Here is a 13,102-nt window from a genome sequence, read left to right on the forward strand (position 1 = left end):
TTATATCTTCCTTGCTCCATTAAAGGCTCTAATAATATGGAACCTTATCAAGGAGGCCCAACCTGGTTATGTCAAGTAGCACTATCTACCACTCTGTCTTCCGTTTTTCTTCAGAGTACTTATCCTCAATCCAGATTATATATCTGATTGCTTTCCCCCACTAGAGTCTAAGTTCCATGGGGACAGGAACTTGGAATTTTAGTCATTGCTACATCTTATACCTGAAATGCAGTAGGTATTTCAGAATGAATGAAGGCTGTATGAAGAGGAAATTAAACTTTCCCCATTTTCTAAGCTACTATAACTTTTCTAATGCATTACTTGTGTTCGCCTCTAGGTGGTGATGATGGGCCGTTTCATCTGCTAATGTGTTGCTAAGGATTAGAATGAATTTAAATGTTTCATAGCCTCCGGCCTAGAGGTCTAGGTTTCCTTTCTTATTTGATATCTAAAATCTCCTTTAACTCATTTCTTCTTATTCCTGCAGGAGGAAAAAACATGGGCCTTTACCAAAACATTTTCAGTATACCATCTCAGTCTTCACAACCCCATAACTAGGATCATCATCTCCATTTTGGCTAATTGAAAACAGACTGAGAGTAAACTGCCCAAATCTCACAGCCGTAGTAAGTGGAGCCCAGATAAGAAATACAGGTTTGGCCATAAACTACTGCCCCTCCAACAGACTTCTTTGATTTATCAAAGAATTGAATTGTTCTCTTGAGGCTTCAAGATAATTCCAAGTTTTGAGTTGATAATTCGTTTCAGAGATCTCCAGGCTATCTGCCTCTTTTTCCAACAAGTTCTCTTTTTCACACAAGTACACGCCCCCTTCAGGGAACATTCTTCCAGAAATCCAAAGTCCACTAACAGCATTTCCTGTTCTAGGTGCAGGGAAACGTGTGAAGTCTGGCTGCAGTGCCCAAGAGATAAGAATTTTCCAAGCTGGCTGTTGTCCAGACTTGCCCTCCTCATTGTAGTAAACTACTGGCCAGGAAGACAAAAGTGCATCTGTGAAAGGAAACAGAAAGCCATCTGGTCCTCAGGGAAAGGAGGATTTCAATTTTTCCTCTGGGCCCAGGGCTAAGGTGATAGAGGTCTGACACTGGAAGCTCTTTAAATGCAATCTGAGGGCTGGGTAAGGTGGCTCATGCCTGTAATTCCAGCACTTTAGGAGGCCGAGGGTGGGGGAATCACTTGAGGTCAGGAGTTCCAGACCAGCCTGGCCAAAATGGCAAAACCCCGTATCTACTAAAAATACAAAAATTAGCCGGGTGTGGTGGCACGCACCGGTAATCCCAGCTACTCGGGAGTCTGAGACTTGAGAATCACTTGAACCCAGGAGGCAGAGGTTGCAGTGTGACAAAATCATGCCACTGCACTCCACCCTGGGGGACAGGGCCAGATTCCATCTCTAAATACATAAATAAGATCTAAAAGTTGGGGAAGTTAGGGGCATGAAACGGACTCATGTAGTCAAAGTAAGTCACTGCAAGGTTTGGAATCTGACATCAGGTTTCATGAGTCTTCTAATTTTCTTGCTATAGTGTATATAAGCTTTAATTTCTAAGGATATTATTTTATTTTTTCAGACAGAGTCTCACTCTGTCGCCCAGGCTGGAGTGCAATGGCGCAATCTTGGCTCACTGCAACCTCTGCCTCCTGAGTTTAAGTGATTCTCCTGCCTCAGCCTCCTGAGTAGCTGGACTACAGGCACCTGCCACCATGCCCAGCTTATTTTTGTATTTTTAGTAGAGACAGGGTTTCACCATGTTGGCCAGGATGGTCTTGATCTCCTAACCTTGTGATTCACCCGCCTCAGCCTCCCAAAGTGCTGGGATTGCCCACATGAGCCACTGCCCCTGGCTCATTATTTTTTTATTTTATTTTATTTTTGAGATAGAGTCTCCCTCTGCCGCCCAGGCTGCAGTGCAGTAGGTGATCTCAGCTCACTGCAACCAGCACCTCCCAGGTTCAAGCGATTTTCCTGCCTCAACCTCCCGAGTGGCTGGAGTTAGACACATGCCACCAGGCCTGGCTAACTTTTGTATTTTTAGTAGAAATGGGGGTTTCACCATGTTGATCAGGCTGGTCTCGAACTCCTGACCTCAGGTAATCTGCCTGCCTCGGCCTCCCACAGTGCTGGGATTACAGGCGTGAGCCACTGTGCCTGGCCAGGACATTATTTACAGAGCCAAAACTCCTCGTAGTACAAACTTAGCTCAATTTTGACAAATTTGTAAGATCAGATAAATACGTTTAGAGATTTTGAGGGCATATCCCCTCCTTTCATTATAAATCTCACATTCCTTAGTCCCTTTTATTTAAACTAGATTAGAAAACCTGAGAAAGTTTTTTAGAACATGGAGTGGTATACCTGAGAGCACAGCAAACACGTATGTCACTGCTTTGTGATTATATGCATCAGTATATTTCTTCCTCCAGTAACAGAATATTCTGTTCTCCAACTTGTAACCATGCAACATTCACTGAGAACTCTTTTTTTATGAGACAGGGTCTCCGTCACCCAGTCTGGAGTTGCAGGGATCTCAGCTCCCTGCAACCTCTGCCTCCCCAGGCTCAAGCGATTCTCCTGCCACAGCCTCCTGAGTAGCTGGGATTACAGGCATGCACAACTACTACCTGGCTAATTTTTGTACTTTTAGCAGAGGCGTAGTTTCACCATGTTGGCCAGGCAGGTCTCAAACACCTGACCTCAAATGATCCACCTGCCTTGGCCTCCCAGAGTGCTGGGATTACAGGCGTGAGCTACCGTGCCTAGCCACTGAGAATTCTCTTAAGAGCTACCTGGGACTGCCACTCCTTCCCTTCTCTGAAGTATATGACTAATAGTGACTATAATGAAGAAAAGGGTAAAGCTTTAAGAGTAAATTGCACAGTTGCCTCTAGAGGGCAAGCAAGGTTAGTTTTAATCTACTGCTTCCCTATTCAGCTGACTAAGCTAATAATTCTTCAGTCTGACTACAAAGTCCAAAACAAGCCTAGCTTTGCTTCCTGTCATGCTAGGAGTCAGGTTTATAGATGACTACTGTGGTTGGATTTGAATACAATCCTTCTTCCCTGGGATTAGAAAAATTCAGGTCTAGAGACTGTCAAAGACGGTGCTCTGCTTCAATCAAACACTTGGCTCTGTGGGACTATCCAAGCCAAGGAAAATGAGTTAAGTTGAATTATGACAGAAATCTTTATTAAAATGTGTCTTTCAGTAATATGTTTAGCATTCAATATACACACATACATATGTACACTCTTTGACACACCTCACCGATTGCTGCCATCAGTTTAACCAATAAATTAAAACTAAAAAGGGGGGGGGGGGACTAATGGCAAACTTTTCATGTTTTATCTGGTAAGAAATTGTGAATTTCTCAGAATTTCCCTGGGTGAAAACCTGTGACCAGAGAATCTCTGAAATAAAATACATAAATCCCTACCCCTTGGAAAAAAAAAAAAAAAATCCAAAAGATGCAGTTACAAGTGTGCTTCTCAGAACAGGAGCATACATTCCACTTCATACTCTGGCTTCTCCACCTTCTGGCTTCAAGACAGTTTGTCCCTCGGCTAGGGCAGAGAGGTTCATATGGGCACTTGGGCTCGGTGCACCTTGGGCTCTGGGGGTCGAGGGGCAGGCTGCAGTATGGGAGCGGGGGGAGCCACACTCATCTGAGGTGATGTCTGGCACATCGTCTGACTGTGTATCAGAGCTCTCTAGGTCACTGCGGATGCTTTCAGGCTGGGCCAGGCTGATGTCCCAAGGTTTGCTGGCCAGGCAGTCTTTCTGTTCACAGCTTTGGTGTCTGCAGGGGGGATCCTCTTCACCGCCTCCGCCACCACTACCTTCTTCTTCATTCTCTGCCATCTGAGCATGAACATGGAGCGAGTCCTCCGTGCTGCTTCCACTCACCAGCTGATAGTGGCTTGGTTTGGCTTCAATGTCCACTTGGATTTCCATATTGTTGCATTCTCTGTGGAGACAAAATCCACTTTGCTGAGTCATGCATGGGTCATGCTAAACCTGTTGGTAAAAGCAGTTTGTGGGTTCAGGATTAGGAATTTCAAAAAGATAGGTAAACAGTGAGCTAGAGCTCACTTTTAACAAAAATAACATTTTAATCTAACACTCAAATGAGATGGAGGCTGGATGCGGTGGCTCATGCCTATAACCCCAGTGCTTTGGGAGGTCAAGGTGGGAGGATCGCCTGAGTCCAGGAGTTTGAGACCAGCTGGGGCAACAAAGTCAGACCCTGTTTCTAAAATAAAAAAACATTAACTGGGCATGGAGGCACATCCTGTAGTCCCAGCTACTTGGGAGGCTGAGTTGGAAGATCACTTGAGCCCAGGAGTTCAAGGCTGCAGTGAGCTATGATTGTGCCACTGCACTACAGCCTGGTTGACAGAGCAAGTCCCTGTCTCTAAAAAAATAAAAATAAATTACATGGAGAAGAGTAATTATGTCCTTTTTGCTGATTTAACAATACATGCACACGTGTGCTCAGATGCACACACACATATATCTCAGCCAATCTCTTTTAACATATAGAAAGAGCTGCCAAAATTCAGCTAAGGGTCAGAGCCCCACGCTAGCTTACTCAAAATAGAAAAGTAAAAGTTTTTTACTACCATGCCACAAGTAGAAGAAGCCAGAATACCTACCAGTGGGAGTACCACAATCACACCATCCCAGATACACTAGTTTCTCAAAATGAAAGAGAAAGCAGCTATGGGAACCCTATCAAGCAAAGGGCAAGCAGAAACCCTAGACTCGAAGACATCAATGAACCCCAATCTAGCTCTTTAAGTTCCATGTAATTATACGCTGTTGCAATAGCCAAAAAAGACAAAAAAAAAAAAAAAAAAAAAAAAAAGAATGAAAAAAATATATAAAAGGAAGAAAGAAAGCTCTAAAAATCAAGTACTAACAAGAAGAATCAAGAGATGCCAAACACTCTAGTACCAAGAACTTGCTCAAATGAATTCACAGGTTACACTATATATCCCACGAAATGGTACACAGAACTCTAACATGAGGCATTGAACTTCTGAAGACCTAGTACCCAACCAAAAAATGCAACCTCTCCTGGACATCTGACTGTTCACATACCTGTCCTGTGGGTTGTAGGAACTGATTATGGAACCGGCCATAGCACGAGTGCTTGCGTTGTCACTAATTGCACCAAGACTGGCTGTGTCTTTGGGGAAAATTTCCTTTTGGACATCGGCTTGAACTTCTAACCTGTGTAAAGAGGGGACGTTCAAGTTAATATGAGACCTGAGTATTCCAAGACAGTCTGCTTCCTGGCACACGTCTCTTCCATTACTCTCTTGCAAACTATGGTTGTCTGATCGCCAATTGTCAAACAGAGCAAACAGATGCCCATACATTTTTTCTCTTAAATATCTATTGAAATCGTCCCCTCCTTTCTGTCCCCACAGCTACTGCTTAACTTCAGGTTTTCATCATCTCCTGCCTGGATGACTACGATTGGGCTCCCTCTTCAGTAGCCCTTAAGTCCAAGTCAAACAACCTCTAGAACAGTGCCAGTGTGAATAAAGAACCAATCACTCTAACAATTCTCTAACTCTTGGCTCCCTACTGCCAACAGGCATTTAAGATCTTCCTGATCTGTCAGGAAGCTCTCTGTCCAGTTCTATTACTCCCCATAGATCCGAAATCATAGTCACTCTGAATTTTTTCTTTCTTTAAATACCTATACATTTTATACTTCCATGACTTTGCACATGCTATTCCATCTCTCTAGACATTTCCTTTCTCTACCAAACTTATACTCAGTCCTTAACAACAAAGGAAACATCACTTCCCCTCATTATCCCAGCAAACCATTCACTTCTTGCTAAGTACTCCCATAGCACCTGCCTACTTATTATTATTTTTTTTAGAGGGAGTCTCACTCTGTCACCCAGGCTGGAGTGCAGTGGCACGACCTCAGCTCACTGCAACCTCTGCCTCCCAGGTTCAACTGATTCTCCTGCCTCAGCCTCCCAAGTAGCTGGGATTACAGGTTCCCACCACCACTCCCAGCTAATTTTTGTATTTTTAGTAGAGATGGGGTTTTACCATGTTGGCCGGGCTGGTCTTGAACTCCTAACCTCAGGTGATCGCCCACCTAAAAAAGGTGCTGGGATTACAGGCATGCGCAGGCCCTGCCTACTCATTATTATGCATCTCTCACTCCTCTGTTAACTCCACAAAAGGAGAAACCACAACTCATTCATACTTCACCTTTCCTGCCTTGCACATAATAGCAAATCAAACATGTAACAGCACATAATAGCAAATCAAACATGTAACAATCAGATTACCTCCAAGGAATGAGACTGAAGGACATATAGGAGCCAACCTCTTCCCTCCTCTTAGAGCAGCAAACTTTCCCAGTAGTATCTCAGAGCCCATAACTATTTCCTTTCTTGGCTCCAACACCACTTTGTTGCACACTTAAGTATTTCCTCATAATGGGTTTCACAGTCAAACCCATCTGACTCATTCATTTCCTATAAAATAAAGGCTTTCACAGAACTAGAACAGCTGGACTAGCTAAGCTGCGGTTTCAGCAAGTCAGTCTCCAATTATGTCTGTCTGCTTATTTACAAGGGGTGTTGGTTTTAAGAAAGCACAGCAGTGAATATGCCAGCATGTGGGGGCGGGATCCCCTGACAAGAGACAACCAGAGTCATGAGATGCACAGACGGGTCAGTAGCAGCCTGCAGCTGCACATTCAAGCAGCTTCCATCCTACTGCCTGAGCCTTTGCTCTGCTGCTCCAGCCTCAGGTGCCCTTCAAAAATGTGCCAAGACCCAGGGAAATGAGGGAATGCATGGAAAGTGCATAGTGTCAGAGACCTGGGGTCTAGTTTCAGGTCTGCCACAGAATCACTCTGAGTTGGAAGAGTCTTTCAGAAAGGCCTCCTACTTACATGGTTCTCAGATGCTGGTTCATCCAACGGCTGTGCTAGAATTACCTGGGGAGCTTTTTCAAAACACAGATCACCCCCTAGGTGCCACTCCAGGAAATTCTAAATTATTAATTCTGGGATGGGGCCCTGAAGTCTATTTTTAAGAGGCTCCCAGGTGACTGACAGGCATTCAGGTGTGAGATCCAGTCCACCTGCCATCTGTTGCTTGAATCCTTCTTATAGCCAAATGGCCATCTGGTCTCACTGTAAACATTTCCAGGGATAGGCAGCTCAGTATCTACTAAGGTAGCCTTTTTCCTCTTTGGGCTTTCATGTTGCTTTTCCCTATATTCACTATACTGAACAAAAATTAGTTTCCCTTTAGCTTCTGCCAAGTCATAAATATACATGACTATAATCTACCTTTTGGTATGAGGCACAGAAGTCTAATCCTTTTCACAGTTGAAGGTCCTTCAGATAGCTGAAGGCAACCATCTTCCTCTTCCTATCCTGCTTTGTTCTACCTTTACCCCCACCAGGCCTTTCTTCTCCATTGCATTCAACTAACTGCTTCTCAGGCAACATGTTATGCTCCTCTGAAAATATATACTCTGGTCTGCCTAACTAGTGAAATAACCAAGCAAGTCACAATCTTTTTAGTTACAAAGCTTTACATATTTTCAACACAAGTACATAGAATTGATTTTCCTTATCTAGCAAATGGAAACAGAAAGGTAATAAGGATTGCAATATCAATAAACCAGCTGGGGGCAATGGTTCATGCCTATAATCCTAGCACTTTGGGAAGCCGAGTTGGGAGGATGGCTTGAGGCCTGGAGTTCAAAACCAGCCTGGGCAACAGAGCAAGACCCCATCTCCACAAAAAATTTAAAACGTTAGCTGGGTGTGGTGTGTGCACTTGTAGTCCTAGCTACTCAGGAGGCTGAAGTGGTAGGATTGTTTGAGTCCAGGAGGTTGAGGCTGCAGTGAGCCATGATTATGCCACTGCACTCCAGCCTGGATTACAGAGTGAGAAAAAAAACAAAAAAATACCCCCAAAGCCCACTATCAATAAACCACAATGGGCTGGGCACACTAGCTCACGCTTGTAATCTCAGTACTTTGGGAGGCTGAGGCAGGTGGATCACAAGGTCAGGAGCTTGAGACCAGCCTGGCCAACAAGGTGAAACCCTGTCTCTACTAAAAATACAAAAATTGGCCGGGCATGGTGGTACGTGCCTGTAGTCCCAGCCTCTCGGGAAGCTGAGGCAGGACAATCACTTGAACCCAGGAGGTGGAGGCTGCAGTGAGCCAAGATCGCGCCACTGCACTCCAGCGACACAGCAAGACTCCATCTCAAAAAATAAAATAAAACAAATAAGCCATGATACAGCATAAACGCTACTGAAAGTCAATGACAAGCCTAATGAAGACCACAGCTTTAGGAATTCTATAAAAATGCCTACTCTCCCTTCCTGAAGCAGTCAGCCAGCCTCAGGCAGTCAAGGGAGAATCTGAAGTCAGGATTATTCTTTATATAGAGGCAGCCATGGTGCAATGGAAAGAACACTGAACTTTGCATAACTGACGTAACCTTTTCTTCGAAGCTTGTTTCCTATTTGCAAAAGTAAAAAAAAAGGCTGAGTGCGGTGGCTCACGCCTGTAATTCCAGTGCTTTGGGAGGCAGAGGCTGGTGGATCATGAGGTCAGGAGTTCAAGACCAGCCTGGCCAAGATAGTGAAACCCCGTCTCTACTAAAAATACAAAAAATTAGCTGGGCGTGGTGGCGGGCGCCTGTAATCCCAGCTACTCAGGAGGCTGAGGCAGGAGAATCGCTTGAACCCAGGAGGCGGAGCTTGAGGTGAGCTGAGATCGCGCCATGGCACTCCAGCCTGGGCGACAGGGCGAGACTCCGTCTTTAAAAAAAAAAAAGTAAAAACAAAACAAAACAAAAACCATCGACAATGAAATCAAAATAAGATGATATATGGCACAAGCCTGGCACAGAGAAATGGCTCAATGCGTTACTTCTTATAATTCTAACCATTTCTGTCAGAAGTTATCTATTTGTTTACCTGCTGTATTTTCCCTTGCCACTGGAGAGAATGCCGCCACTTAGCGTGCCCCCTGAGAGGGCTGCAAAGCTGGCTGTTTCGCTGTAAGGACCTTGCATAACACTGAGTCCATCTGTAGGGCTTCCACTAGTGCTCAATACACTAGTCAGGCCTTCAATGCTGCTTTCACCAATGCTGGGATTCTTGAGGGCTCGCCAAGCATCTGCCACTGGGGATAGAACCAAACATCTCAAATCAAGACAGCAGAGCATCCAAACAGTGGGCATTTTCCTGCAATGACTTTTCAGAGTACTAATGTATTCACTTAATGAACAGGTACTGTGTGCAGTTGCCACATATTGAGTGTTTTAACATATGTTCATATTTAATCCTCCAAGTAACTAGGCATTAGTAGCCTCAATTTTAGATGAGAAAACTAAAATTTAAAACTAAATGACTTGTCCAAGGCCATGGCAGTTACACGAAACTATAACTCTGATTCCAAGTCCACTATTCTTTCCACTACACTGTTGCTTCCATGTAACCAAATGTGAAGATTTAAAAAATATGTTTGGGTCATGTGCTGATTTTAATAGGAAGCTTCCAGTAGAAAGCTAGAAGAACCTTTGGGGATCTCTGTGCCCTACGTTAGTTACTACGGTAAGCAGAAACCACATTAAAGTAAAAGTCAGAAGACTTGCTCTAGTCTCAGCTCTGTGAAGCTCTTAACAGATAGTGAGACAAAAGCTTAAAGAAATTCCCATTTAGGCCAGGTGTGGTGGCTCACGCCTGTAATCCAGCACTTCGGGAGGCCAATGTGGGCGGATCATGGGGTCAGGAGATTCAGACTATCCTGGCTTAACACGGTGAAACCCCAAACCCCGTCTCTACTAAAAAAAAAAATTGGCCAGGCGTGGTGGCACATGCCTATAGTCCCAGCGACTTGGGAGGCTGGGGCAGAACAATCGCTTGAACCTGGGAGGCGGAGGTTGCAGTGAACAGAGATCGTGTCACCGTACTCCAGCCTGGGTGACAGAGACTCTGTCTCAGAAAAAAAAAAAAGAAATTTCCATTTAAATGGGGATAATAGCCCCACCCTCCCTAGTCAGAGAGCTGTTTGTTGTAAAAAGCAAGTGAGATAATTGTGTAAAATACTCTGAAAATTATCAAGTACTGTGCAGATACAAAGACGTTATTATAACCACTACTACTACCAGCCTACTTGGAGTTACTTGGACTCCTACTAGTTTGTACCTGCCACACAGAGGCAAGTACCAGGGGAATTAACCTAATAACTTTGGAACAAAGAAATGAAAAGCTAAAAATACTTTACCCCCTACAAAGCTCATTATCCAAAGTAATCCAATGACAATCTCCCTGTAAAATGTGCTGAATTTTACTGATTTTTATCTTGTATATCATAAATTCAAATGACAATAAACATCCTGCTTTTTACCTGTGATTGGACCATCATCTTCATCAAATTCAATTTTCACTCCTTTTCCGTTGGCTGTGCTAACTCCACAGCCACCTCCACGACAAAGAGAAATGGGCACAACCCCATAGACATATGCCAGCATAATGGGGACACCAATACCTGGGGGAAGAGAAGGAAACATGTCAGCTGGCTATTAGGTTGCAAGTGCCCTGAATTCTTCTTCCCAGTCTAGGCACGGACAAACTACTTTATAAAGAAAAAAAGACAGAAAATGGCTATCCCAAAAAGGTTGCCTGTTGTAACAGAATGATGATCAGGCTAGAAATCAGAAAGGTCTGGATTAGATTCTTGGCTCCATTTACTAGCTGTATAACCTTGGACCTATCTTCCAGGGTTGTCAATAATCAAATGAGAATGTTATGTACTGTGCCTTGCACAGTAAATATATGTTGCTTTCATTTTCCCCTCTTCTAATCACTGCTGAAATGCTAACCCAATCAAGAATCAAATATTAAATAAGTGACTACTGCTTGGAGTTTAGGATCTCCTCAAGATGTTAATTCCAAAATCTTACTGCTGTGTGAGGTAGAATGACTTACCTGTTAAGAGCACAGGATCTGAAGGCAGATTAACTTGATTCATGTCCCAGCTAAGTGACCTTGGGAAAATTACTGTACCTTTCTTTTTTTTTTTTTGTTTTTGAGACAGCGTCTCGCTCTGTCTCCCAGGCTGGAGTGCAGTGGCGCGATCTCGGCTCACTGCAAGCTCTGCCTCCTAGGTTCAGGCCATTCTCCTGCCTCAGCCTCCCGAGCAGCTGGGACTACAGGCGCCCACCACCACACCCGGCTAATTTTTTGTATTTTTAGTAGAGACAGGGTTTCACTATGTTAGCCAGGATGGTCTCAATCTCCTGACCTCGTGATATGCCCACCTCGGCCTCCCAAAGCACTGGGATTACAGGCGTGAGCCACTGCACCCGGCCAATTACTGCACCTTTCTTTTAAAATTGTGCTTCCTTTTGTGAGGATGGTGAGGATTAAATAAATTAATATATGCAAAATTCTCAGAACCACTCCTGGCACATGAAGAGCCACATTAAATGTTACACTACTATTATTTTAAAACAAACTCTTATGCCTCCCAAAGTAATGTGAAGCATTAAACAAATCAAAACAAAAGTAATTTTGTTTTGTGGATTTCATGGCAAGTAGAGAAGGAAGATGAAAGGTGAAAACTAGGGCTTAAAATAAGTTTATTCAACCTTTTCTATGTGCCAAATGCAGTTCTAGGCATTAACTTAAGAACAAAAGATCACAAATCTGATAATTTGGTGTGGCTGAAAAACTTAAAAATAATCATAATCATGGTGCCTAATAGAATTAACTATCAAGGTGGGTTGGCATAAAATGTAGGAGTCTTTGAGAAACATCTGGCTATCTGGCTAAACTGCTATGGTCAGAAAGCTGAGAGAGAAGAGGTGTGTGGTCCTGACCAGCTTACCAACACTAACTGCAGCAATAACTGGGGATGCAATGACAGACAAAGTCACTCCTCCAGTGATAGCCAAATTCCTCTTGTGTTTGGAGGTTTTCCTTCCCTCATACCTGCTGTGAATCTAAGAATAAAAAAAGAAAATCCAGGTCAGCAGGTTAGGACATCAATCTTTTGCCAGAGAAAAAAAGGACAGATGACTGTTCATTTGTAAGTTATCTATATATTAAAACATATCCTCTATCCCAAATAGGCATCTTTCTCAAATTTTTTTTTTTTTTTTTTTTTTTTTTTGAGACGGAGTCTCGCTCTGTCACCCAGGCTGGAGTGCTGTGGCCGGATCTCAGCTCACTGCAAGCTCCGCCTCCCGGGTTCACGCCATTCTCCTGCCTCAGCCTCCCGAGTAGCTGGGACTACAGGCGCCGCCACCTCGCCCGGCTAGTTTTTTGTATTTTTTAGTAGAGACGGGGTTTCACCGTGTTAGCCAGGATGGTCTCGATCTCCTGACCTCGTGATCCGTCCGTCTCGGCCTCCCAAAGTGCTGGGATTACAGGCTTGAGCCACCGCGCCCGGCCATCTTTCTCAAATTTTAACCTAACTCAGACCTGGAAGATATAAAGCAATACAGACAAAGTCAAACCAAAAAGAGACAAAATAACTCAGGGGAATGAAGTAAGCATTTTACCTTCTTCTTCTTTTTTTTCTTTTGGAGTCTGTCACACAGGCTGGAGTGCAGTGGTGCGATCTTGGCTCACTGCAACCTCTACCTCCCTGGGTTCAAGCAATCCTCCCACCTCAGCCTCCCTAGTAGCTGGGACTATAGGCACATGCCACCATACCTAGCTAATTTTTCTATTTTTTTTGGGCAGAGATGGGTTTGCCATATTGCCCAGGCTGGTCTCAAACACCTGGGCTCAACCGATCTACCTGTCTTGGCCTCCCAAAGTGCTAGGCCATGTATTACAAACGTGAGCCACCATGCCCAGCCCAGCATTCTACCTTTAAGTCACTGAGACAAGCCAGGCTCAGGATGTTAATCAGAACTTTCAGATCTCATGGGGGTTTATGAAAATCAATTTAAGAAAGGAAGGTTATTTTTATGTAAGAACCAGCTGGTTTTCAGGCAGCTCTGAAACACAGCTCCTTCCCATTTCCCTCAAACCTTTACCAAGGAACCTAAAGTTGAA

General features: G+C 44.0%; 1 protein-coding gene across 5 annotated transcripts in view; it reads right to left on the minus strand.

Moving 5' to 3' along the window:
• Nucleotides 1-3,186: 3,186 nt before the first annotated feature.
• RNF19B (ring finger protein 19B) overlaps nucleotides 3,187-13,102 on the minus strand; it is a 31,331-nt gene continuing 21,415 nt past the window's right edge. For 2 of the 5 annotated variants that reach the window (XM_030912762.1, XM_030912761.1), the window contains exons 5-9: nucleotides 11,925-12,039; nucleotides 10,443-10,583; nucleotides 9,008-9,215; nucleotides 5,123-5,254; nucleotides 3,187-3,986 (exon numbers count right to left, since the gene is read on the minus strand). In XM_030912762.1, coding sequence (XP_030768622.1) covers nucleotides 3,533-3,986; nucleotides 5,123-5,254; nucleotides 9,008-9,215; nucleotides 10,443-10,583; nucleotides 11,925-12,039 — 1,050 coding nt within the window. In that variant the 3' untranslated portion in view covers nucleotides 3,187-3,532. Of the gene's footprint in view, nucleotides 4,037-5,122; nucleotides 5,255-9,007; nucleotides 9,216-10,442; nucleotides 10,584-11,924; nucleotides 12,040-13,102 lie in introns of all 5 variants that reach the window. The other 3 variants (XM_030912765.1, XM_030912764.1, XM_030912763.1) reach the window with 3 other exon arrangements.

The sequence above is a fragment of the Rhinopithecus roxellana genome, chromosome 12 (assembly GCF_007565055.1).
Source record: "Rhinopithecus roxellana isolate Shanxi Qingling chromosome 12, ASM756505v1, whole genome shotgun sequence".
NCBI classification, from domain to species: domain Eukaryota; kingdom Metazoa; phylum Chordata; class Mammalia; order Primates; family Cercopithecidae; genus Rhinopithecus; species Rhinopithecus roxellana.